Below are 26,104 nucleotides of genomic sequence, written 5' to 3'. Positions count from 1 at the left end.
AACACTTCACTCTCTCAATACCTGCCTCCATCCAGGAATAAAGATGGGTACTGGAGAATTGTCAGGGAATCCTGTGCTGGGGTTAACCTCGCGATGGATTAGGAGATGTATTTTTTAACACCACAGAGTGCCTATGAAAGATGGAGCTCCGTGCGTTTAGTAGCATCCAATAGAGAGGCTGATATGGAGCCTTAAGGCATTTACACGAGGTCTAATCCAAACTGCGGTTTTACCCTTAACGGTGTGCCTTGCGTATTTTCTACTGAAGAAATGTGAAATGGTTTCCGTGTTTACATCAGGCTATGTAAACACGGAATCTATTTTACATTTCTATTATAGAAGAACTAAAGAAAGAGGAACGAAAACCGTGTTTACATACGCTCATGTAAAATGGTTTTATGGCCAATCAGAGCGCGCGTACTATTTGAATTATTTTATAAAAGAGAGTTTTTTTCCTGATTAAATAGATTTCCTTCCACAGCCAGCGCTTTCGACCCTCTTGACACTGTTCATAAAAATAAATGTTCAGATGAAACATTCTGCCAAATCCAGTAAAGTTTAAAACGCGGTTTTGTTCAACAAACGGCTAAAGTTTAACTAACTAGCACATGGGTTGTTGTCACTATTTCAAAATTGAAAGGAAGATGGGTTATTGTTGATAAAAAAACAACTCCTTACAACAACCTTCAAAATACTGTTTATTTCATAATTCGTAACTGTACACTAAAAACACGAAACAAAGTTATGATATTCCACATAAGGATGTATATAATAATGGCCGAGAATTTTATATTTACACGCTCTCGCTACAGATTATGTTATGTTATCGAATTTAAATCAAGAAAGCCTTAAGCGCATTTGATTAAAAAAAGACCTACAAAATCTACTCAACTTATTAAAAAATAATTCCTAACTTATCTGTTGACGTTGAAAACTCAAATTACACCAAGTGAGAAAAGAAGCCCCATCTGTATTCTGTTCAAATGTTGACAAAATGAGACTTGAATTTTTCAAGCTAGGATTAAAATCGTATTTCTAAAAGGGATAGTTGGCTCGGCACTTATCAAGATTAACTACCTAACTTGATATATTTAACTGCACAATTCTTTCCAGCAACTTTTTCTACATTTGAATAATTTTCCCTGTTCAACTCCACCTACTTTCATAGTCTAGAAAAAAATAACTTTAAGGAAAAAGATTACTGTCTTTATTTTGAGAGATATAATTGAATAATTTGAATGGTTTTCCCTGTTCTACTCCTCCTACTTTCACAGTCTAGGAAAAATAACGTTGAGGAAAAAGATTACTGTCTTTATTTTGAGAGAGACATGAGTCTTCCACAACTTATCACACCGATTCCAAATGCTAAGAAGTAAAGTGCGGAATTGGAAATTATACTGAGTATAATTATCTCCCGCAAAATTTTTACTTCCCAATGCAATGCTATCTGCTGATTAAATCGAGTATTGACGCACTTTAAGTTTAATGCATTGAGCTCGCTGGTCTACTTATATGTTCGCCAGAAGAAGAAGGGTCGTTATAGAGAAGATAGTTGGAATCAATGTCAGTAAGATCTATCTGGGCAAATGCACACCGTTTTCTCCCCTTATCCAACAACAGTGAACTGATAACAAGTTTAAATTAATGTTGTGTAAGGGGAGGGGTAGTTGCCCAGTTGCTCAGACACTGACAATGATCCGGTAATGGTAATAACACAAAGATAAGAGTTATTTTAAAAGTAATAATAATAATAATAATAATAAGAATAATGATAATAATAATAACATTACACCTAAGTCACGAGCCTGTTCTGAATTGAATAAAATCCTTAAAAGATACATTTTCTAAAAGCAAATGCAGGAAAATCTTTAAATTCTCATATTTAGTTCCACCGAGAAAATAAAACTCTAAACAAACGTCTTCGTTTATGTGTAATTGTCCATCTCTATTGATTGATATACTTATCCATAGCTGTTGACTTGTGCGCATGCCCTTGTTTACAGTCCGACTCAAAAATGTAGCTGGCTCGTTACCAATTCAACGCTAAGAGTTAGACAACTTGAAGGGAATCTTTGTCCAAGGTTTTCTTCACTTCCCTTATGCTCTTGCGAATTTTATTCTTGTGACCAATGAGCTTAATGCCCATTTCGTTGAGGTCGAGCTCATCATTATTGGCTACTTGGTTAAGGTGCGTGAAGCCTGCTTTGTTGAACTTGTCATGGTACTGTCCCATCTTGATGCTCTCCAGCCATTCTTGCACTGTTGTCATGGAAGTATATTCCATCTTGGGTGACCTACAACAAGTAACACCAAGTATACAGTGACTCAAACTATACATAATCATGCGGCAAGTCACACTACTCTTACGATAAGTCACGCTATACCCAATAAGGGGGAAAAAAAAAAAAGTAATTCCTTTGGTCGTATCATTTTTTCGGTTGCCAGGTTGGTAGTGACAATACAAGCACCAAACGTCAAGTCATCAAACACATTTATTATGGCACATGGGTTCAATGGGGATTCCTCGATGGGACCTTACACTAAAATCTTTACACCATGGAGAGTCTAAAAATTCCATCGGAAGTAAAACAGCACCCTCCGCAATCAATTACTCAAGACAGAAAAAAACCCCTCAAATTAGGCTACACTCAAATTAAATGCAAGACAAGCGCTGCCCCTCAAGAGTAGGATATCAACACCTTTACAGGCTTATATTTTTGCTCCCAATATCTTACTGTTAATTCTCCCCTCTAACTACTATACATTTTTGCTCCCAATATCTGACTGTTAATTCTTCCCTCTAACTACTATACATTTCCTTGTAAATTAAAAGTGAGAATATGGTGTTAGATCAAGATAACGAGTTTTACCCGATAAGCTTGATGATTCTTATAACTTGTTTGCTGGATAATGTACGAATATTATAGGGAGAAGTTAAATGTTTATCGCCTCTTGGAGTAAAAGGGTGAACGCCACTCTGAGTGATTTTTAGTCATTAAAAATGTAACAAATAGGAATGAAACAGACTACTGTCGACCGTAAAGTGAGAATACAGTAATATGATAATATCTATACAAGCTATCTTACCTGGGAACTGTACTAGTATCTTCGTTGAGTTTATCAGGAGATCGAATCAGGACGTCGAGTTTCTTCACAATTTCTGAAAACTTCGGTCGCTTGTTCCGTTCGGCATTCCAGCAGTTCAACATGACCTGATGAATGACCTTTGGGCAGTTCTGAAATGGAAAAGAATAAAAATAAAGTAAAACCAAGCAACACTTCATCTACTTTGTTGATTGAAAAGTATCTGGTAGGAAGACACAACAGTCTCCTCGTCACCCAAAAAAACCTTCATTGGGTCATCAGGCACTCCCCACATGCAACATAAGTATTTTTCGACTGACTCCTTTTCATCAAATCGGAACATCCATGTAATGTCGCCAAATCATAGTTCTTAAGAGGTGTGTGGAAGCAGGATAATCTACAAGATTTGCCATAGTTCTCAATCTACACCAAATTCGGTGATATTTTAATTCAGACACGTACCATTGGAGGTGGAAGACGGTAACCTGATTTGACTCGTTCCATGACCTTGGAAAAAAATACAAAAATAATAAATATAAAATAACAAGCTGGTAAAGCATGAATAACAATTTATAGTGAGAAAATACAAGGAAAAGCTTCAAGCGCCACATTCAGATTGCATGGTTTCAAGGTTACAAAGCTAGTCTCTTTGGAGGGAAAGCGCAGGACTGAACGGAAGAAGGACTGGTATTTAGTCAAGTCGCCTGGTTGGCTCGAGTCGTGTCGAGTCCCTCGCGTTAAAGAGCACGCAAGGTAAGCGTGGAGCAGGCGAGAAGGAAACCATTAATTGTTCACAGGTATTTACATAAACACAAAGGCTCATAGACTAGCCTGTCACAGGTCACTCAATGGTCGGACTCACCTCATAGTTACCCCAGTCCCAGTAAGGTCTCTCGGCAAATGACATGATTTCCCATAGCAAGACACCATAGCTCCAAACGTCACTGGCTGGAGTGAATTTACGGTACTCAATTGCCTCTAATGCCGTCCATCTGACAGGAATTTTGCCTCCCTGAAAACAGATACCATCTCATGACTTTAGGGAGGAACTGCACATAACCACAAATTCAAAGAAAACGCAAAACGTGACAAGATGAACGGATTGTTTTGAAAACGGTTCATTAATTGACCGTAGAATTATGGATGACTTTTCTCTCCCATCAGTGAATGCAATGAACGTCGTTACTCTGGCAGACTGAAAATTAGACAATCACATCACACAGCACATCATGAGCTCTGATCTTAACCCTTTACACCCTAAGATCAGTAAGCATATTCTCCATACTGTTCTCTGTACATTTCTTAACATTATGAAAAGGAGAAATATTAGTACTCTCGTGGGTGATATGCTAAGGAGAAATTAGATGCTAGTCACTATGCTAAGGTCAATGGGTGAATTTACATGGTACACATACCTTGGTTTCATAAGCTGAGTCTTCCAACTCTCTAGACAAACCAAAATCTGCTACTTTGCAAACCAAACCCTCTGATACCAAAATATTGCGTGCAGCCAAATCCTATAGGAAACACAAACAGATTCAAAATTTGGTTCCTTGGATTTCTAACATCGAGGTCACAACCTCGAATGCTCGTACGTTCCTTAATGATAAATAGAGACTTTTGAACTTGTCTGATTCTTGCAACTGAGCGGAATTAAGGACGAAGGAAGTGGGGGTAATTTAAGACCATCAACACGAAGGAACGAAAGGACGAAGGGACGAAGGAAACGGCGGAGGGGAGGGGGGGGGGGTGAAGGGACGAACGAACGAACGAACGAACAGACGAACGTACGAACGGACGATGGGACGAAGGGGGGACGAGTAATGGAAGAACGCAAACGAACGACGGGATAAAGGGTGTATAAAATCCCTTACCCTATGAACAAAGTTCATTTCGGAGAGATATTTCATTCCTGATGCGACACCTCGCGCCATTCCCAACAACTGCAGCGCTGTAAGTTTTCCGTCCATTTTCTGTGTAGAAATAATATGAGATCAGTGTAAATATGAGAAATATGAGTCAAAGTAACGGCACTTACGAGTCAGCTTGAAAAAATTTCAACGGCCAAAATATTCCTCATTGTTGGACAGAGTTACAACACTAACCTTGAGGTAATTGTCGAGAGAACCATTGGACATAAATTCGATCACGATCATCATGGGTGAGGCTGTTTCAAAAGAAAAATAAATGAAACTGTGTCAATCAGTTAGAACTGAGAGTTAATGTCAAAAGTTACATTTTGGCTATAAACTGATGCTATAAAGCTCGGAAAAAAAGATTGAAAGTTAATTAAATCGAAAATTGGTTAGAAACTGTCACAAAGGATCTGTTTCTTTTAAAACTGGCGCCTCCAAGATTCTAGCAAGGCGCCATTATATCAGCGTTTCTTTGCTTGATTTTTATCGGCAAGTCAAATTAAATTTATTTCATCACTATTTGTTAAAGATATTAAGGTTAAGCTTTTGCTGTTGTTTGGCTTTTGTGTGCATGCACTGGTCCCTTACTTTTAGTAACAACACCCTCGAGAAAGATGACATTCGGGTCACAAAACTGGCCCATAATGGAAGCTTCGCCGATAAAGTCTTGGCGGTTCTTACGAAGAGCACCAGTCTGTGTAAAAATAGACAAGGAAATAACCTCAATTTTAAAATGGCCAGGAAAAATTCAAAGCTATATCTCGTTGTCATCTGTCTTTTCGTTTTTCCGTCATTCGGTTAGTGTAGTTCGTCTTACAGTTGGTCGGTGAGTCAGGCAGTCAGTGGGTCAGTCCTTAAGTCTAAGTCTGAGTGAAAATTACGAGTCACGGTCAGTCACTCAGCCAGGACTTTTTTTTGTCTTCAAGAAATGGAAAGTAAAAAAAAAAGGCTGTTTCATAACAAAATAAGAGGCTTTAAATGTTATCGCGAAGTCTAATCGTCTGGGAGAGAATATTCCTGGAATGTTGACGGTGGTAATGACTAAGGCTTTAACAACCTGAGCAGAAGTCATCATCAGATTCAAGAGTCAATTCCATTCATCACTCTTCAATTGACTCTGATGATGACTCCCGCTAAAGATGTCGAAACGTCAGTCACCACTAACGACAACGGTTCATCACAGGAGTATACTCTCCTTGAAACGGACCAGCAGACCACACAATCAAATGTAACTCCAAGGTTCAAACCATATACTGTATTTAATATCGTTAAGAAAGTTGCGGTTAGTCATCACGGTGATTCAACTCTTAGTGAAGTGTTACCGTTTATCTCACGATGTATCTGCGGTCGACATCAGAAGTGACCACATCGTGAGACAAACGTTTATCTTTCGTTAAAAGCACTAAATGTCTTTGTTCGCTTAAGATGCAAGACACATAAACTATCACATGACATTCCCACTAAATTAGGAATAAAACAACAGCGTACTTACCTTTAACGTCTTAACAGCAACAAGGATAGTATCTTCTCCTGGTCTCGACAAAGTTCCTTTGTATACATCGCCAAATTCACCTGAAAATAAGTTCAATCAATAACCGTTATTGCAAAATATCAATTATTAAAATCAAGGCTGTGACGCTACGCTTTGAGTGACTTTCAATGGAGGAAGAAACGAATCAAGACGCGAAATTGAATCAAATGAAACTACAAAAAGACCATCCGCTATTTCGCCGATGGCTCTCAAATTCAACAATCTTAACAGCCAAGTGATTCCACGCGCAAGAAAGCTGGTTTTACGTTTGCTAAAACCTAAAATCGACGACGTCGACCTCTTCACTCATACATTAATTTACTTCCCTTTTAAATTGTGCTCAAACGAAAGCAATACACTCGCTTAATCGACTGCATAAAAAAAAGAATTTCACTTCAAACTGTTCACGTAAATAAGTTTAAACTTGTATAATAGAGCAATTTTCAATCGAAAGGAATCCAAAAATTGGTTTAGCTTCACTTCGCTCTGTGGTTGGTCCAAAAAACGCGCGCCACTCTCGACCAATCGAATGCCAAACTAAAATCAATCACGACTTGGTCGCCCGCGTTTTCCCGCGCTTTAGGCAATCTGGATGCTTTCATTTAGAGTTCTCATTGGCCATTAGAAATATTTTCCTTTCTTCTGATCAGTCGTTTTATTAATAACGTAGGTTTTGGTTTCATGACACTCAATCGGAAAGCGCTCTGTCGCTTAGCACCATGTACCTCCACCGATAATATGTTCCAAAGTGATCCATTTCTTGTCCAGTTCCTTGGCAAACGTTCTCAAAGCCTCCTCAGGGTCTTCGTAATTACTTGGATCAATATAAAGTCTCTGACCTCTCGTTGGTAAAATCACTGGAAAACAAAACCAGATTCAGGAACAACCCCGTTAGCTAAAAGACATCTTGTCAATGCCTTTGTGAAGTTAAGCTTTACAGGTAAGAGGAAGATAAAGGAAGTCAATTTTTTTGTACAGTACCTTGCCCATCTCTCAACTCAACTGGTTTTAAGTAGCCTTTTTTATCTCTTCCCCTGTGAACATAAATGAACGGTGCAATTAAATATGTACACACTCTAGTGAAGACAAAAACTGACCAAAAAAAAAAAAAACAGTGTGCTGCACCAAAGTGAACAAAAGTCCTTTCCCTGTAATTTGATCAACGCCAATTTCAATATTGAGAAAATTCAATTGAGTGGCAAAAGCGAGCCAGAATTGCATTGGCTTTGCTTTACTTCGCTCAGTGATTGGTTGAGAAAATTCACCTCAGTCTCTCAACCAATCAGACGCAAAACTAAAACCATTGTTATTGAATCAACTAATGATCCCCTAATTGATATCACTTGTTTGCTTGATATTGTATTGATATTGTAAAGTGAAATTCTGTCTAAGTCACTAATTCACTTGCATATGCAACTTTTGGTTATAGTTACTACTAAGACCCAAACTTTGTTTAGGAGGACAACTTGCAAAATATCATAATCGTATTACAAGGTGTGTTTTTATATTATTTTGACTCACCTACAGAAACAGACAACACAAAGAACAACTAAAAAGACCAAGACAGCCACTATAGGAACTGCTATGTATAACACCATCTTGAGCACTGTCTTTGAGGAACCTGGCAGGGAAGAAAATATCCAGGATAAGCCATTAATTCTAGGAAAGAGAATCTTATCTGTTCTGATGTTGATACTGTACATTTTGTATGTAGTCTTAAGTATGTCTACAATAATATCAACCCATCCTGAGTTACAGAGAAAATTTTGTGAAATTAAAAATTCTAATTCAGTTACTCTTAGTACCTGTTTTCCCTTCAGTTGGATGAATTGTTGACACTAGTAAATAAAAGAAAGAGAAAAGGGTAATTAATGAAACTAGAAAAAAAAACACTTATTTCAGTCAGTGACTTTGTTCTCCTTTTTCCATATTAAGCTACTGATCAATACACAAACAAATAAATTATATAAGAATAAAGATAATCTAAGGCTAAGTATATGTGTGGGCACTCATCCTGGCACCTAGACTATCCAACTAGTTTCCACTAGACCCACACTGGTCTATACAAATTTTAAATTTCTAAGGAACATGTGGCTGGGTCAGCAAAGCTTATCCTGTTCAATTGCTATAATATGATGTTTCCTAATGGGATTGCAACATCATAAATTTAGAAACTTGGTTTGAAAGTTTTTGTTCTGTTGGGTTTTGTTTGTCTCAATTTTTTGTGCCTTTGTCTTAGCGGTCATCACATCATGCACATCTCATAGCTGAGAATCCTCTTGTTTATTTCTACCAGGTCATAAAAATTCCTGAGCTCTGTATGCATCTTTAAGTTTTTTAATGTAACTGACTTCAATGGCATTACAATGCTGTGTTCTTTGGCAAGTAATCTGACATTGTTCTGCAACCAGCTTCACAAGGTACTTGTACAACATAGATTTTGGGCCTTTCCACACTTGCAGATAAAACTAGAATTGACCTGACAAAATTAAAGGACAAATTTTTGTTCCCTCCTTTGCATTTGCATTAAAAATTTCAAAGCCATCAAATTCTGTCAGCACCTGATCTGTTCATAAGACTAGTCAATGTAGTTTGGCAAAGTATTCCACCTCCAATTTCCAGGATTCATCCTAAGTTGTTTTAAATTTTAGAATCCTAGAGTTTTGCAACAAAAGACAAATTGTGCCTTTCTATTAAACTGATTTCAGTTCAGTTACACACTTTTCATAGCTTTTATGACAATGATCAACAAGCTTAGCACATTTTTGTTTATTTAGTCAATTTTGTCCAGTTTTTACCCGAGACAAATTTTGTAGGCAGTTTGAAGATTTGTCTGCTTCAGCCAAATTTGTCAAGTTGCGACAAACCATCTGCACTCTGTTAGTGATAACACAAAATTTGAGTTTCATACCTCTTGTCTTGACAAAAACTTTAGCAAAGTTCCAATCATCTCTGTTTGGCTCCAGTTGATTCAACTCATTCACTGAGTAAACTCGAAACAGAAAGTAAGTGGATGGTGGTAAACCATTAATATTCACCTCAACACCACTGATATTTTCCTTACTTGGTGAATATTCTACGCCTGGGTTACATGACTCCTTGCAGTTCTTGTCTCTGCTTGACTCACATTTAAAGCAGTCTACAGCATATGTTAATGAGTCATTCTCCAAATCATCAGGTGAATGTTGCCAACTGATCTGAACAACTGTTACCTTGACCACAGTAGCATTGGCTGTGAGTGGAGCTTTTGGCAACCCTACCAGCAAACAGACTATGTTAGTTGCAAACTTGTACATATTCATTTTAAAACAATTATACACCTCAATTCTACACCAAAACTACAATGAGTATGTCAGTTGAATATCATAAGGAAATGGTAGCCAAAGACTTTGCTTTACACTAAATGAGCTTCTACCAGATTCATAAGCAGAATTTTCTAACGAGAGGGGTCCTTATCTCATTAGTATCTTGCCAGCATTTTAGGGCATGGTATGGGTATTCTATCAGTACCTTTTAATAGATTATAAGTTTTGAGATGTTTTTCCCTGCATTCTGTGCATTAGAACTTTTATTAATCCATAATGATTATTCTAAGATATTAACAATAAAAATATACCTTTACAACCTGCCCCATCAGATAAACTGTAGTAACCTTTATCACATGTGCAACCAGTTCTGCCAGTATTAGATGCGGAATTTGCAGGACAAGGTAGACATTTTGTATTACTAACAGTATTCTTGTAGAAGTCAATCTGACACTCTAAAATGAAACAATGAGCAAATTCATCAACAAGCCTTTTCTTCACTACACATTAATAACAGGACCCTATAACACACTTGTTCAGGTGAAAAAGCCTGGCTTATGCAAATGCCAGCTGTCAGTGACAGAAACTAACATATAATTTGATAACCTTGACACAAGTCATCAACAGAATCTTGGCCACCTGGATGACTTCACTCCTAAGGACTAATTTTTTTCAATTTTTTTTTTTTAGCCCTCTTGAGTGAGGGCCTCCCTCACTTGTACACCTACCCCGCACCATGATGTGTTACTGCACAATAGGATACATGTATGTCTATATATGAATTTATATGAACACATGGAGCATGGCTATACATTCTATGTTCATGTAAATTATGCATTGAAGCTTTCATATTAAGCTTCTACCGTATCAAATGATGACCAACCAGGGTGGTGAGTAGATTTTTAATTATATTACTCTCTTTAAAAAGCAGTACAAACCTTTGCATGCCAAAGAGTCTGAAGATCCATTGGTGAGTTCATAACCTTTGTTGCAAAAGCAGGCAGAGTTACCTGTAATGTTCCATTCTCCATTACTAAGGCACAAACCTAATAACTTTCTGTTGCTACTTTTAAGTGAGTTCGGATCTGTACATTTTCCTTCTTGCTCGATTAGGTTGATATCATTTGCTGGGGCAACTGTTCTTGGAAATTTAACCAAAATAGCGCCACTTTCAGAACAGTAACGATATCTAACAACAAACTTCCTTATTGTCAAGCAGGCTCCTTGGTCTAGTAATGCCAGATAAATCCCCTTTTCTTTAGTTACCACTGACCCATAAAATGTTTGTGTTGTGCGATCACCAGGTGCAGGAAGAGTTTTTGGAGTTATAACACTTTCCTTTTTAAACTTTAAAAAAACTGATGAGTCTGGAGGAGTAACTAATGTGTTATTGGTATGATAAGAATAAAGAGAGAAGTTTGTTCTGCAGAATGGCCCCACATCTGAGGGGCAGTTACGGAGGGTATAGGTCACTTCGATTTCAAGTCGTTTAGCATTCCTGATATTAATAAATTCTGTTAGCAACCAATTCTTTGGTGCTTCAACTTTGTTACCAATATCACAGACTGAGTAAATTGGTGTTGCAGTTGAAGGATGGTTCCACTGCAACAGAAGAAAACTTTCAATCATTGAAATAATACAACATTCCTTCAACTAATGTGAGGTCTGTGCACAATGAACAAGTTAGAAGCATTATACTGAAACCCTCTGTACATATCATGTGGGCTAATGCAACTTTTAAGAAAAACTTTCATTATGTATTCTTCAAAAATTATGAACTTTAAAGAACCAAATATTAACCATCACTGAAAATACTAAGACAAAATTCCAAATGACATAACCCCTGCTAACCCAGTTTAAGGTCTGCACTATAAGTTATAAAAACATGTTGAATTATTATTAACTTTCAATTCACAAAATTCACATATATAAATTTTTTTCCTATGGGATCTGTTCAGATACATGGCCAAATCAGCCTGTGTCAAATCTTTCAGTTGTCAAATTTCCTTCTCAGGCTGGAGACTTGAGATACATGTACAAAGGGTTTCAGACCACTCGCTGTGTGTCAACTACATGAGTACTGTTTTTTCTGGGCTCATATTTTTCCTACACAAGCTTAGATCTCCACTCCAGAAGTTTTTAGGTCTTTACACTCCTCATTCTCAACCCCACAGCAATATGTTTGCAACCTTCTTGAAATCTTGTATAATTCCCTCAATGTTTTACCCTCTAGTTCTACCATGATACCTGTGATTGGTGGGGATCCATGTTTACAAAATATGTATAACTACTATTGCAAAACTTGCTGTTAAATAGCAAGAATGCTTTCAGATACAACAAAGTTAATGAAAATCAAGCAACTCACCCCTGCACCATCCTTGCTTTCTTTAAAGATGGTCCAATACCAAAGGTCTGATCCAGGTCTCTCGATAAGAATTTCTGAATAAGAATATTGATTTCAGTTATACTCTCCCACCAACGCAGCACCACAGTTTCTTTGGAAACTTATCCCCTAAGTTCCTTTAGCTTGGTTTAATTGTGAATATAGATTATCAAATGGGTTGGGCAAAAGACTACAGGTACATAGTGTGTAAATATAGATAGAGTAAACATGCTCTATAAACATTTATATAATAAGCTCAGTTATGCACACATTCTGATTGGTTCTCACTTATGAATCTATTTGTTAAACATACTTACATAAATACATACATGCATATATAAATAAATACATACATACATATATTTAACAAATAGATTCCAAGCTGCTGTGCGTCTGTTCAGTAATAGATCACAGATGACGTCAAAATGTGGTAAGAACAAAAAAGTGGCACATAAGGCGCAGCCGAGTATGTCACTGATGTTCTTACCACATTTTGAAGTCGTCTGTGATCTATTACTGAACAGATGCACGGCAACTTGGAATCTATTTGTATTATATAATAAAGAATTAAAAACAGTTTTAATGATGATGTCATCTATACATCTGTCCTTCAATAGATCATAAGTGAGAACCAATCAGAATGCGTGCATAACTGAGCTTATTATATAAATAAATATATATGTATATGTAAGATGCAAACAGTTTTGAGAGAGCAAAGCTCAAGGAAAACTGTGTACATCAAGGAACAGATAAGGACAAATGTACAAGCATCTGGGTATTGTGTTTATTATCCTTCAAATATTTTGCAACGCGTGTGAAAAAATGTTTACTAACAGCCTACTACTCTGCTTTTTCCTTCCATTTTTACACAAGTCCATCTGCAAGAGCAAATAAATCTGCGTCTAATTTTCAACCTTTCATTTCCTTCGCATCATAACAAATACGTTATTTAACCATGTACTTATTCAATCCTGGTGATCAAATGTAGAAGCTTTTGCCGAATACGAAAAGTTTCGAAAGATCAGAGCGGATTACAACCTCAATAGGGCTTTATTTATCAACTTCTACCAAAACGATCACTAGACCAAAATAAGTAAATAATTATCGTCACAAAAACAATCAAATTCAAAGCTATACAGTTGATCTTCAAAATTATTCGCAAAACTCGCAGCTGGAATCTTATTTGAATTTAAACCATTCGAAAGTTGAAAGGTTCGACACTACACGAGTGATAACGCAAAGCAAAAATCACAAACAATTAACATTCACAGCCTTTGCTAAATCATATTGTTTCAATGCATATGTATAATCCCACATACGTATTTCAAACACATTGAACAGCACTACACCTGGCAACACTTTTAACAATCGATTATCGTATCGAGAGAGTTTATATCGATCTTTCGGGACCAGAGACTAAAATATCTTTCAGTAGTCTCAAACCACTGATGGAGAGGGATGTGACTTCTTACCTGCTTCTCCAGAAACTCCACGTAAAATAGCGACTAGCCACAGAACAAACATTGAATTATTGGACTTCATGATTTAGAGATTTAACCGATGACTGGTCTTAAAGGACATAAATAGAGCTATCCGTCGCACTTCCTTCGCGATTTCAATTGCTCGTCAACGTCAAAAGATGACAACTGCGCAAGACCGGAAGACGAGTATGCTCAAAACGGGTCAGACCTTTGCGACCTCGCCCAGTTATTTTGAATGAGGAATGTATTTCAATCACGTAGGGCACTGAACCAAATCTAATATTAAGAATTTTAAAGAGACCTACGCAGTCATTTTTGCAAATATTCCGCTATCCTTCGGGTAAGCAATCACGCGCGGAAGTGGCATGATTTTTGGGAGTATCTCTTAGAGTTTGCACGTACAGGCAAGAATTAATTAAGTATGGCGCGACGGAAGGAAATTGTATCGATTTCATTTTCGATCAGTTGTATGTTTTCTTAGTTCATTGCTAAAATTAAGTCCATCTTCTCGCGGTAACCTGACTCTGCAATTTTCTTGTAGGCAGATTATCTCGAACTGAAACCACGAAACTGGGTGGGGCTAAAGCGTCAAGGGAGGGGAGGGATGGATGAAAAGCCCGCAGTCTACCTTTTTTGGTGTGTGTGTTTGTAACGCTTCAAAACTGTCAACAATATTTGGAGGTTCAGTGATATCTTCATGAGCCCTTGCAAATACTGGCAAAAACCTTTAGCAACACAAAAACAGGCCTTTAAAAGAAAACTCAGCACTTTACTTAACGAGATCTTGAACAAAGAAAATTCCAATATCAACATATCACAAATCATTTGAAAAAAAATGATAATAATAACGAGTAATAGACAATAGTATGTACGAGGAAGCAGGAAATATATTATCCTTAACTAGCACTTAAGTTACAATTCTGAAAATGTAAGTAATAATCCTTATGTATGCATGACTGACACTGTAGGTAATTGTCACGGTAGCTTATAAATAATAATTCGGTTCTTATTCTTGTGGTCCCTGTACTTTTTTTTTTATCATAATTTAGTTCGAATGTCATACTCTTTGTCTGGCCCTCCTAGGTTAGCTTGCCTACTTGCGGATTAGTTCAAAGTGACAATGTCAGGAGCTCATCAGTGGTGGGCTCCTGACAATGTGTAATGTTCGAAACAATGATGATGATAAGTTCTTTTTCGGTTTTATAAATGAGCAAGGAAGACTTTTATCTCGCAACTGGCGTTCTTCCCTTCGCTCGCTTCATCAAGATGTTCATGGCAACTTCCTCCAATGCTCTTCCATTTCCTGTGCGCAATCGAAAATGAGCAGTGCCGATCATGTTACCCAGTTCCTCTCGCCACAAAGCAGGAAACGTATTCATCCTTCCTTTGGTCCTTGCGAAAATGTAATTCTTTTCTGCTTATGACTTGAAAGCTTTATTGTACTCATAACTGCAACCTTTCTGATAAACTCTCCATCAATTGATGCTCATTTTCAGGGAGAGAAAAGGAAAAGAAATTCCGTCTTCCTAAGGCTTGTTCTTGGTTTCTAGACTTCTCTTAAAATAATATTAGCCCACATCACTTCCTGATAAAAAGAAGTTTCTCTACAATCAATTAATTCTTTTTTTCGGAAAATTCCGAGCAGAACGTGAAAGAACGAATAAGCTTTGGTTAAGGAATTCTTCTACAAAATAACTGGATAAGTATATAACTGAAATAAAAGGAGTCAGGATAAACCGAATCCAGTCCCATGATCGAGAGCCTTCAGAGGCCATTATCAAGATCGATCAAGCCCATGGAAGGTTTTGCCTGGTACTTATCACAATTTTGGATTCTGTAAAACAACAGCTTAATCTGTGGCAGTCTTGAAGTTGCAGATGTGTCAACTTGCGGCCTTCTCATCTCGTATGATCTCATACAATAAGGCGGGAAGGAATCTTACCAGATACGGAATTGGGCCCCAGGATCCCATCCAATCCTCCTCCAAGCGTCATGTGACCCGCTGGCGCGTAAATTCGCATGAAGAAGAGGCTCTGCGTTCGACCATGATTGTTTTCCTATACGCCAGATACAAATCGAGAAGTTTGGGATAGCAAGATCTGCCACTTAATTCCATTTATTTCTTTGAAAAAAGTACTTCATTGTGACTTAATTACTAGCAACTCAAAGATGCCCTTGGTTGACAGCTCAGAGGATGGGGAACGTTACTCCTTTCGCTTGCGTCGAATTGGGATTCCTGCGACTTATCCGGGAATCGGGAACACGTTCAAGTGAGTTGGAACAGCTGAGCTGAGCTGCTTTAATACGGTGCACGTACTTCGAAAGCATACGAGAACCGTAGGTTCTTTGAATAGAAACAGATCTAAATTACGGGTCTGTGATAGAAGATCAGTTGTTTTTATGCGAAGCCATGTAAAAGACTTGTGTATGCGAATTATTCAACTTGTTTTGACTCTTAATGACGACTTCCACTCTGGTTGTCGAAACGTCAGTCAATACTCAGGTCAGTACCTCGTCAGTATTAGCGACACCAGTCCTTTCCAGGAATGCTTTCACACAGAAGATCAGAATGTAAGATCAGTAGAAATCATCTGTAAATATTGTTGAAATATTTAAACTCTCGCTTGCTAGATGCTTGAAGCTTTAGGTCGAGTGGGATATGTTTTATTTCGAATCACAGAGATATTTCCTATAAAATCGTGTTAAAGGTTTAAAAGTGTCTAAGTGGTTAAAAACATGTAACTCATAGGGCCCACATGGTCCCCCTGTAATAGTGGTTTCAAAATAGGGCAAAATGTTGATAACCACTGTTTAGTTGGAGTGGTAGTGGGGTTGGTGGTAAAAAGAGAGGGGGAGGGGCTGTATCTTTTGACCTGTTGGTATAGCATGACAGATATATGGGTAAGTCTTTCCTTGCCTGCCATACTTGCTATACATTTCACATGGCAGAATTGCCTTTGCATGCATAAGATCTCATTGAGTTCTGTGCAGTCTGGTGAGGTCTTTTGAGATGTTTTGATTCAGTCAGATCTTTTTGCAAGGGATTGCACTTGAAATGAGATATTTTCTCCAAATTTAAGATTTATTAAGGCTTGCATATTTTCTTCTACAAAAGATCTTTCATTAAAGCTTCGACAATAACAGTTTTTACTCTTGTTTTCAGAATTAACAAAGAGATAACTGTAGTTGGAAGAAATCCTTCGTGTGATATTTTCCTGGATTCCAAAAAGAATAAAGTTATGATATCTAGACTTCATGCACAGATTATTACAGAGGAGGACAGCTCAGGAAAGCAGACCTTCTCAATCTCTGACACAAGTCTCAATGGCACATATGTGAATGACATTAAAATTGCTGATACTTGTAATCTCAGCCCTGGGGATACTGTTACATTTGGACATATAAGGGGAGCTGTTTTGACCCCTGGGGAGCTTGCTCAACAACCAGAATCTGAGTTCTGTTTTAAGGTGAGTTGTTGTGATTGGGTGCTATGACTACAGAGTCTATTACAGTTTTGGGGTATGAAGGAAGTTGAACTATTGAAATCCCTTCCCCTCTCCAACAATTTCTCTGTAGATCTCTTCTGTAATTCTCCTCACTGTCTGCAATATAATTTTTATAATGATGACTTAAATGGAGATGGTAAAAGTTAAGCCTGGTGATTCAAGCAAAAGATGATGTTTTCAGTGAACGATGCAGAGATACTCTGATAATTTAAAAACTCTAAGCAATCAGAGGTCTTTGTCTCCAAGCATGCCCATGTGTATTCTGAGAATTTGGTATGGGTCAACTAACAATCCGCTAATTAATATTTTTCTTTATTTTCATTGCTTGTTTGCTTGATAGGAGAAATTTAGTGTTAGTCACTTAAAATTGGCAGGTATCAAGTTCCTAGAATTTCCTGACATGTTGTCCAGAATCATTTACATGTTTAACATATATTTTAAGTGAAACAAGGTTTTGTGAGAATGCCTGTCCAAAAGCAGTAAACAAAAACAAACAAACAAACAAATAATGAAAACCAATAAGAACAACAAAGAAAACCACACACATTGGCAATGGCCTGAGCTTGTACCCTGGCCTTGGTCTCTTAAATGCTAACAATCTCCTACATTATTACAGTTGTAACCAAGGTTTGATATTGTTGATATTATTGAGTGGTGAAAGAGGCATTGTTTGTCAGTGAGAGGAAATGACGAAGGGCTAATGCTTGGAACATCAGCTTTGGAACTCTATAGGGTGGTAAATCTATGTTATCAACTCAGGTGATAGTACTAAATTACCCTTCATGTATAATAATATTCCTAGCCAAGGGTCAATCATGGACAGACCTTGTTGAACAGATGTACCTGGTGCAGGTACATATACATGTATTTGTGATGGATTTCACTGAGATGCAAAATTATGATAATTTTTCTCCTTGTTAAGGTTTTAATTTTGTTTTGTTAAATTTAGTTTGAAAAGTATCCAGCCACACCTCCTAACGAGAAGCAGAGGTCTTCAGAAGACACAAATTATTCTCCTGAATTTCAAAGACAGGTGCAGTGTACTTGCTGTATTCCTTGTATTTTTCCTTAATTTTTTGATTCCCTAATTCCGTAAGGAAACAACCTCTTCATATTTATCAATTTTGTTCTCTTTTCTTTTATCTATAAGAAACAATAATCCAATTTATAAATTGCTTTTAATTTCTTACTCTTTTTCTTTTCTTTTGTTACTATAATAATATTGTTATTTTTTAAAACATTAGCAAACACCAAGCCCTCAAAAACAGCCAAAGCCTGCATCAATCAAGACTCCACTGTTTCCTGTGGCTCACATTCCTGATCTTTCAGCTTTTCATACTCCAGGCACACCTGGATATTTGGCTTCCTCATGGTCTACAGATAATTGCAGGTAAGTGCGTATTAACTTCAATATTTATGTTAATTAAGGTGTTGATTTTACACTTGGCATGCAACCTGAGGCATGGTTATTACAAATCTCTTTACATGCCTTTGTATACAAGAAGGTGATTAGATTCTCTTAACCCTTTAACTCCCATGAGTGACCAAGAGAGAATTTCTCCTTACCATAGCAATACAATATCAACCAGATAAGTGTTGAGAGTAAAGAAAAATATCAATTTGGGGATAATTAGTTGATCCAATGCTGAATTCTCTGAACTAACATGACAAGAATTGTATGGTTGACAGTAAGGATAATTACAAATTTGATCTGGGACTTAAAGGGTTAAAGATTAATGAGGATGAGAGTGACTCTCGGGTAAATTGTTGTAATTTTTAATTCTGCCTTCTTTTTGTCATACAACCAATAATGAATTAGTTGGGAGAAATAGTTTTGTATCAAAATAATACCCTCAAGCTGATGTATTGGCCTTTATCCATCAGCTTGACACCCACTAAGTACCCAAATACTGGACATGTTCATGTACTTGGTCATTTTGACTTCTGGCATATTACAAAGACCTACTCAAATTTGATTTTAATAATCACAGATTACACAGTCCCATTCGTGGTAGCTCAAAGTGGCAACATAATCATGCTAGCCAAAATTTGGATTCTGATCAAAGTAATGATGATCTCAGAGCATATGCAGCTGCTGCAGCAGATGCTATGGCTGATAGCGAAGAGGACATTTTTTCAATTCGGCTGCCAGAGTCTCCTGAATCATATGAAAAACCTGGCACATTCTCTTTCTGTGCAAATAAGCAGACATTTATGAAGAGCCATACTTCCAAGACAATACACCAACCTTCCCAAAGAAACATCAGAGAAGGAACAAAAAGATCTATTGGTAAAGGAAAAAGTCCTCTAAAAGGTAATTGTACTTATATTCTTTAGTTGAGAAAAATTATTTAGAGGTGATCAGTAACTTTACAGCATAACTTAAATAAAAAATCCAAGGCATGATTTTAGTCACACTAGTCAACCTTAGTTGAATGATTGATCTTAAACCACAAGTCATCTCCAGCTACAAATAGCATGATGGCATCCTAATTAATAATCAAAATGCAATACAATCATGTGAATTGCATGAATCCTGTCAGCAACACTTATAAAGTTATCCTTTTCACCTAGTATACCTATCACTGATAGAAAACTTCAAGTAATTTTCTTTTCTTCTTGGTGTTAGAATACAAAACAGGCAACTCAATAGACTGACAAGTACATGTACATGTACTTATAACAAGGAGTCAAAATTTGATGTGTCTCCTTATCTTGGTGATTTAACAAATAAAGTTCACACTGTTATACAGAGAGATAATGAATTCAATACACGTGTGTGTGTGTTATTTGCACTTGCATGTAAAACTATGTTCTAGTAAGTTTTCAGCTTGTATTCAAAATTTGTTGTACCCTGTATTTTAGTGGCCAGTAAAAGACCAAGAAAGCATACCAGAACCTACAAGAAAAATTCACACAAATCTACCACAAGCAGTGACAGTGATAAAGATGAAGACAATCTCTTGTACAATTCTTGTTCATCTGTGGACTGTATTCACCCTCACAATAGAGACAAACTTGTTGACTGGGTACAATGTGATGACTGTGATGACTGGTACCATGTGAAGTGCACAGGGCTAACCCTTGAGTCTGTGCGTCCAAAGTCAGCTAAGTTCCATTGTGGCTGTGTATGAATCCTTAGAGTGGCTTTCTAACCATTTGACTCCTAAGATTTAAGTAGTGATTTTCCATGTTATTGGTCATTTATCACATACAATTTTAGATCTAAGACTTGATGGTCAATCAAGCAATACCCCCCTATCTGATATAATATTTCACTTCTCATCATCTTTTTGCTTGAAAATGTATAGATGTTGTGAGGAGAAAATAATTCATGCCTGGTCACTCTTGGGAACAAAAAGATTAAGATAAGGGGCTTGGGGCTCATATGAGAAGTGCTTTTCATGTAAAGTTGACCCCTTAGACCAATCACATACCCATCATGGTCTGAACTCACTGAACATTGTTGCAGGGACAAGTTTCAGTGATAAAACTTCTCTATTTACATACATGTCGGCATCAATGCTACATGCACTTGACTGAACTAATTTTGTTGCAGCAATCATATTTACAAATTAAAACCAGTTTGAATTTGTTTGAAGCAGCTGTACCTTTTAGGCACTGGCTTGTTTGTTGTTTTATATGTCTAGCCACCAAAAGATCTCCGGGAAACACTGACATAATCTAAATGTGTGGTTTTAGCCTTCAAGGGGAATTTTAAGGCTTTCCTCATTCTGAATCATGGTGGCAAGAGTTTCAGGGCTTTTTTTAAAATCTTATTTCTGTTAAAATGAAGTTGAAGCGAACAAAAAGTTTCAAACTAATTAGTGATGCCTAGCCCAGAGTTTCCATTCAGGATTTTATTTAAAGAGGACGTACAGTATAGTGCCTTGCATTGCATTGTTACCTCATTTATTAACTAGTCTTCAGTGGTTGTTATTCTAGATAGCAAATTTTAGGCCATGCATCCGAGTAGTTTATCCACTTTAGTGTGAGTAAGACAGAACTCATGATTGCAAATCATGAACTTGGAAGTTCAACTAGGCCTTTAAATGTTTTTCCCAGACATTGTCCATTAATCAGCAAATTTGAAGTTTAACAAATTTTAAGTGAATATATAGGACTAAGTTTCCTATGTAATGAATAATTTCAAAATCACCTGTCAATGTGTGTTGTTGTTTCAAAGTTTGTTTTGCTGTTCCTTGTCAATTAAGTGACAGCATTGAAAATTATCTATAAAAATTCCATATAAACACAAAGGGTCCCATTTAGGATTCTAATTGTAGACCTGTGCATTGGGTTGCATAACTTGTTTTATTTTTTAATCAACTAGTTTCCTTTTGTTCTTAAACTAGGTTTTATGAATTTAGACTGGTCTGTAAGGGGTGAATCCAATTTTGTTGTAGATAAAACTGGTTTCATGTGGGCATGTCATGAACTCAGGGATTCAGCTCTGCCTTCATAAATTTGTCCTTGACAATATATATTTATTGGCAAATATGAAAAAAAAATTAAAAATAAAAAGAATTACACAAAGTTCTATGAATTTTAAGTGCCAAGTAGGCCTTATGAAGGTTGTTACTTATCAATTTATTTCAAAATCACCTGCTGAGGTAAATTGAAAGTTGTTTTTGAAAGCTCGTCTCACTGTTGCTTTTCCCTAAAGGGAAACTGCTGAATATTATAATTTTGATTAGAAATATGACTATATAATTTTGATAATATAATTTTGAAAAAATATTATTTAATAAAGTATGGTAAATTTTATAATTCAGTTTTTCCATCATATTGACCAGATTGTTACATTGTGCATTGTTGTGAAACTCTAAAAATTAAGCTGTATTAGCTTTGTTTAGTTTGTAATTGTCGTGATCAAAGAATTTCTCTTGTTATTTTTTTCTCTAGTTTTAACTATTTGAACTAAATTGTATCATTATAACATCTGACGATGATTAATTTATGATTATTCATATAAATTGTTTTCATCATTTCCAGTTTGTCAGATAGACCATTTACATGTACAAGTACAACCAAGTATGTTGTAGACAGTCTTTCAGTTAAGAATATTTAGAAATTTCAAATGTATAAGGAAGCTCAAAACTGGTTTACAAGCAAGAACAGTTGAGCATACACTTAAGGAGAAGGAGTAAGCTTGATCTCTTCTGAAATTTTCTTGCGAAAGTCTTCAGAGAAACTCCCTTCAGGCAGGCTTTGAAGTAGTATCTGCTGTAATTGTACTGTGTCTGGTCCTACAATCAGTTCTGGGTCTTTGTTCTTTTTGGCTGTGTTCTGTATTAGAAATCCTTTGAAGCCAAGTCGGGATTGCATTTTTCTGATAGGGTATATAAAGCCTTGATCTCTCGCAGAGTCAAGCAACTGTTTGATTCTGTCATGGTTTGGGTCTGTTGGAAGTATCTCCCACTGTGGATCAGGACGACCAGAAAAAACTAACAAGGTGATTTTCAAGTTTCCTACAACAAATGCAAAAAAAGTATACAAGTCATATGATGTACTAATATTGTATTACAATCAATTCAGCCAAGAAAGGTCTTAACCCTTCACACTCTAACATCAGAATGCATATTCTCTATACTGTTCTCTATTAAATTTCCTGAGTGATGATAAGGAGAATTTGTTTAACAATCAAGAGTTTCTGTAGTAGGTGATCATTTCCTTTATCCCTTGTGACCATAATGTGTAATTCAGGGCTGATATAGTAAAGAGAAATTAGATGCTACTCACTCTTTGGGGTCAAACAGTGAAAAAAAAGCTACAAAATGTTGGAAATTATTTATATTAATTTGATGCTTGAAACAAGACAGCATTTTTTAGTATTTCAAAAGTAGTGCAGTGAGAAGCTTTGTCACATTCTGAACAGATTTTAGCCTCAAAGAGAATTTTTGACAGATATTAGTATATTCCTGGTGAATAATGCTTTTTGGTCATGCTGATTGGCTAGTTTGGAAGTGAATAGCTAGTACTATTCACCTCTGAGCAGCTGATGAGACAAAATTGTGCCTCAAGAGTGTAATTTCTAACCATTTTTTGGTATAATGAATGAAATAATCTTATATTTTTGTATCTGTGTGGTATATACTAAAACAATTATTCATCTCAGTGTTGTTGAAAGTGGTGGATTTTTACCTTTACTCCAGTGAAAAATTGTTAATTAACATTTCGAAAGAAAGACAATCTCCAAAAATGAGTGAAATCAACCAAAAAAAGACCTATTCATTAAGGTTATTCTTTAATTACCAGACTCCTTGCGTGTTGCTGTTGGTGAGTCACTTGATGTTCCTTCTTGTTGATCTACACCTACACTCAAAGCTTCTTTCCTAATCTTCTCGGAGAGATCCTCTCTTATCTCACCAGGGAGCAATTCACTTGGCATACTTTTAAGTAACAACTGTTGAAGCATTGCTGTGTGCGGACCAAAAATATATTCCAGATCTTTGATCCCTTTGGTTGTGTCCTGTATTGTGAATCCTTTGAAGCCAAGTCGTGCTGGCATGTCCTTAAAGGGATTCAGAACAAACCCTCCAGCTCTTGCAGTGTTAAGAAGCTCTTCAATTTTGTTGTAGTTAGGATCTGAAGGAATAACTTGCCACTCTGGATCAGGAAGACCAGAATATATTTTTATGGAAACTTTCAAGTTCCCTGCAATAAAAGAGGACTTATGAATTTCAAATAGTTCTGTCCCTGTGAAAATCGTTCCTTGCAAATCTTTACAGATAAAACTCATTCTTTTATGATACTTCAATTTAAGGGTCCTCTGAAATATGAGAGGATTTGTCTTCATTAATGAACCACACAATTCAGTAAAGAGAGTGTTTATGGTTGGGCCGAACATGGTTTTTATTAATTCACTAATAAATCGTAATTAGCATTATATAATTATTTATATATATATCATTCACTTTACCCTTTGCAGTTGTCATGGTGGTATCTGTACTCAGAGTTGTTGCTGTATAGAAAAGAAAGGCCAACTATAAGTTTTCATCAATTGAAGATGATAATGAACATCATTAGAGTTTTTAAAAACATGAACATAAATGTAACTATTTATGATTACAAACTTTGTCAAGCATGGCTGATTCAAAGGGGGAAGAAAATCTCCTTTACTCCCATCTTATGCCTTCCCCTGCGAAACATTGCAGTTTTTCTTTCAGTTTCCACCCTTTCTTTCCCGTTTCTTATCGAAATCTAACCGCTATTGTCCGAGGTTCTCATTCCAATTTCTACCTCCACCTGATAGCTGACTAATACCTGTTACCTAATACCCGCTTTAAAAATGCTCTCAGTCGTCACAGGTAAAACAAGCTAGACCGCTGTAAATCGGCTAAGAAACTCTCAAGATTCAAAAGTATTCCATACATTTTTTTTTCCTTGGGGAAAAAAAAAATAACAAGCCAAAAGCCAAGTGACCCAAATGAGTACTACTAACGTTGATTATAATTCATGACTAGTCTCAGACTTAAAAATAATCAATAAAAGAGGTGCAAAGCTTTGATATGAGGGGGTAGGGGGTGGTCGGAAGTGAAATTATTCTGCTCTCACTGCATGCTGTGCCTTTTATGCTCTGAGGTATTCAAATATTTTAATGTTACAATCTGACGCGGTTTTTAGAAGGCATATACTGATAAAAAGATTGATCGTAGCAATTTGGACTCCACAATCGAACGATCGATCATGGGAAACCCGTAAACAATTTCTTAATAACAAGTCTTCTGACGTTGTTTCCCCAGAAATTGTATTAAATCGAGTGATTATGTCGCAGTTTAGGATAAGGTTCGTAACACCGACTAGACTGACTGTTTTGACGAATTGCACCGGTCTTGATATAGGTGTAGAGGAAACCCTGTGTTCTAATTTGAAAACCTTAAATTCAAATCTAAGACAATTGTGTCGATTTGACTCATACGTACGTGCGTTTTCTGACAGCTTATCCTGACGGTTTAGGAAATGATATGTTCCACATAATCTCCCGGCAATAATTGTTATGTACGTACTCTACCTCTCTATGACCCTTAATGTTCTACGCATGGTTACCGCTCTCATCTACAAAATTCTATGCATAATGAAGCAATGGGAGGATCCCACCGTCAAGTTGTTACCGCTGAGTTTTTTTTTTTCCTTTTAATCTGGCCTGTGAAAACCCTGTAAAGAAGTAAGTTATTTCATCCTACCTTCGGTCGAAGCGTTGACAAGGAAAGTGAAATAAAGACACAGCAAAATTTGAAACAAACGCTTCGCTTTCGAAAACATCATAATGAAAAGACCGCGCTTGTACCAATTGAGGTTGCGTGCTGGAATGGGGGACAATTTCCGTGACAGATAAATTTGAGCAAGATTTCATAGGTTCCAGTCTTCCCCGCCACGCCCATTTTGTCACGCGAGGGACAGTCCCTAGGTGTGTTTTTTTACCCACCAAGCTTGAAGAAGCGTCTACAGGTCAGATATCAGAGAGAAGAGAGGGATCTCTCCATGTGCTGGAACTAAGAAGGGACATACAGAAGAGGAATGGCCATATATCTTGGTCACAGATGAGTGCATCCAGTCATTTTAAGGGTTGATGTTGAGAGCCATTTCCAGTGTTCCAAGGAATGTTTTCAGAACCATGTAAGAAAGGATAAACTAATTTTTGTGGGTTGAGGAGGCTGAGCAAAGGGGTGATGCATTAATGGGGTTTACACTAGACACCTGCTTTTCTATAGGGAAGAACTTTGACAACTAGATTCCATCACTCTGATCCATTCAAAAACTAATATTTTTCAGGAAGTGGGTCATGCAAAAAACTTGTTCAGGACAGTATGAATTTCATCAAAATAAATAAATGTGTACATGGCTGGTAAACTAAACACTTGTAAACCTTTTACACTCTAACATAAGAATGCATAT

The 26,104-nt window shown here is 36.8% G+C and overlaps 3 protein-coding genes across 4 annotated transcripts; 1 reads left to right on the top strand and 2 right to left on the bottom strand.

Moving 5' to 3' along the window:
• Positions 1–685: 685 nt before the first annotated feature.
• Positions 686–13,869, bottom strand: LOC131775325 (ephrin type-A receptor 4). Its single transcript, XM_066171672.1, has 18 exons — positions 13,692–13,869; positions 12,202–12,275; positions 10,775–11,438; positions 10,148–10,291; positions 9,443–9,787; positions 8,337–8,369; positions 8,053–8,152; positions 7,513–7,565; positions 7,257–7,388; positions 6,493–6,572; positions 5,589–5,694; positions 5,190–5,251; positions 4,959–5,057; positions 4,500–4,601; positions 3,947–4,096; positions 3,547–3,591; positions 3,088–3,236; positions 686–2,294 (listed from the first exon to the last, which is right to left on the bottom strand). Exons 1-18 carry the CDS (start codon positions 13,759–13,761, stop codon positions 2,051–2,053), a joined length of 2,652 nt encoding a protein of 883 aa, XP_066027769.1. The 5' UTR covers positions 13,762–13,869; the 3' UTR covers positions 686–2,050.
• Positions 13,870–15,754: 1,885 nt separating this feature from the next.
• On the top strand, positions 15,755–21,515 carry LOC131775320 (transcription factor 19). Its single transcript, XM_059091419.2, has 6 exons — positions 15,755–15,970; positions 16,864–17,167; positions 18,156–18,239; positions 18,451–18,596; positions 19,198–19,520; positions 20,072–21,515. Exons 1-6 carry the CDS (start codon positions 15,870–15,872, stop codon positions 20,338–20,340), a joined length of 1,227 nt encoding a protein of 408 aa, XP_058947402.2. The 5' UTR covers positions 15,755–15,869; the 3' UTR covers positions 20,341–21,515.
• Positions 21,516–21,668: 153 nt separating this feature from the next.
• Positions 21,669–25,545, bottom strand: LOC131775323 (uncharacterized). 2 transcript variants are annotated; one of them, XM_059091422.2, is made up of 4 exons: positions 25,393–25,545; positions 24,129–24,170; positions 23,462–23,863; positions 21,669–22,677 (listed from the first exon to the last, which is right to left on the bottom strand). In XM_059091422.2, exons 1-4 carry the CDS (start codon positions 25,472–25,474, stop codon positions 22,340–22,342), a joined length of 864 nt encoding a protein of 287 aa, XP_058947405.2. In that variant the 5' UTR covers positions 25,475–25,545; the 3' UTR covers positions 21,669–22,339. The 2 variants fall into 2 exon arrangements, with proteins under 2 accessions (XP_058947405.2, XP_058947406.2); XM_059091423.2 differs by lacking the exon at positions 25,393–25,545 and adding an exon at positions 25,132–25,248.
• Positions 25,546–26,104: the final 559 nt, after the last annotated feature.

Source organism: Pocillopora verrucosa, chromosome 9 (assembly GCF_036669915.1).
Source record: "Pocillopora verrucosa isolate sample1 chromosome 9, ASM3666991v2, whole genome shotgun sequence".
Classification (NCBI taxonomy): Eukaryota; Metazoa; Cnidaria; class Anthozoa; order Scleractinia; family Pocilloporidae; genus Pocillopora; species Pocillopora verrucosa.
This window is presented reverse-complemented; position numbering and strand designations above follow the sequence as displayed.

What these genes read in the sequence shown, in the direction of transcription:
- LOC131775323 (XM_059091422.2), bottom strand. Translation starts at nt 25,474, where the DNA reads ATGATGTTTTCGAAAGCGAAGCGTTTGTTTCAAATTTTGCTGTGTCTT. An exon ending in TGTCAACGCTTCGACCGAAG is followed by an intron (nt 24,171 to 25,392) that starts GTAGGATGAAAT and finishes TTTTCTATACAG; the next exon opens with CAACAACTCTGAGTACAGAT. An exon ending in AGCAACACGCAAGGAGTCTG is followed by an intron (nt 22,678 to 23,461) that starts GTAATTAAAGAA and finishes CATTTGTTGTAG; the next exon opens with GAAACTTGAAAATCACCTTG.
- LOC131775320 (XM_059091419.2), top strand. Translation starts at nt 15,870, where the DNA reads ATGCCCTTGGTTGACAGCTCAGAGGATGGGGAACGTTACTCCTTTCGC. An exon ending in TGGTCTACAGATAATTGCAG is followed by an intron (nt 18,597 to 19,197) that starts GTAAGTGCGTAT and finishes TAATAATCACAG; the next exon opens with ATTACACAGTCCCATTCGTG. An exon ending in AGGAAAAAGTCCTCTAAAAG is followed by an intron (nt 19,521 to 20,071) that starts GTAATTGTACTT and finishes CCTGTATTTTAG; the next exon opens with TGGCCAGTAAAAGACCAAGA.
- LOC131775325 (XM_066171672.1), bottom strand. Translation starts at nt 13,761, where the DNA reads ATGAAGTCCAATAATTCAATGTTTGTTCTGTGGCTAGTCGCTATTTTA. An exon ending in AGACTCTTTGGCATGCAAAG is followed by an intron (nt 10,292 to 10,774) that starts GTTTGTACTGCT and finishes GTTTCATTTTAG; the next exon opens with AGTGTCAGATTGACTTCTAC. An exon ending in GGGACTGGGGTAACTATGAG is followed by an intron (nt 3,592 to 3,946) that starts GTGAGTCCGACC and finishes TTTTTTTCCAAG; the next exon opens with GTCATGGAACGAGTCAAATC.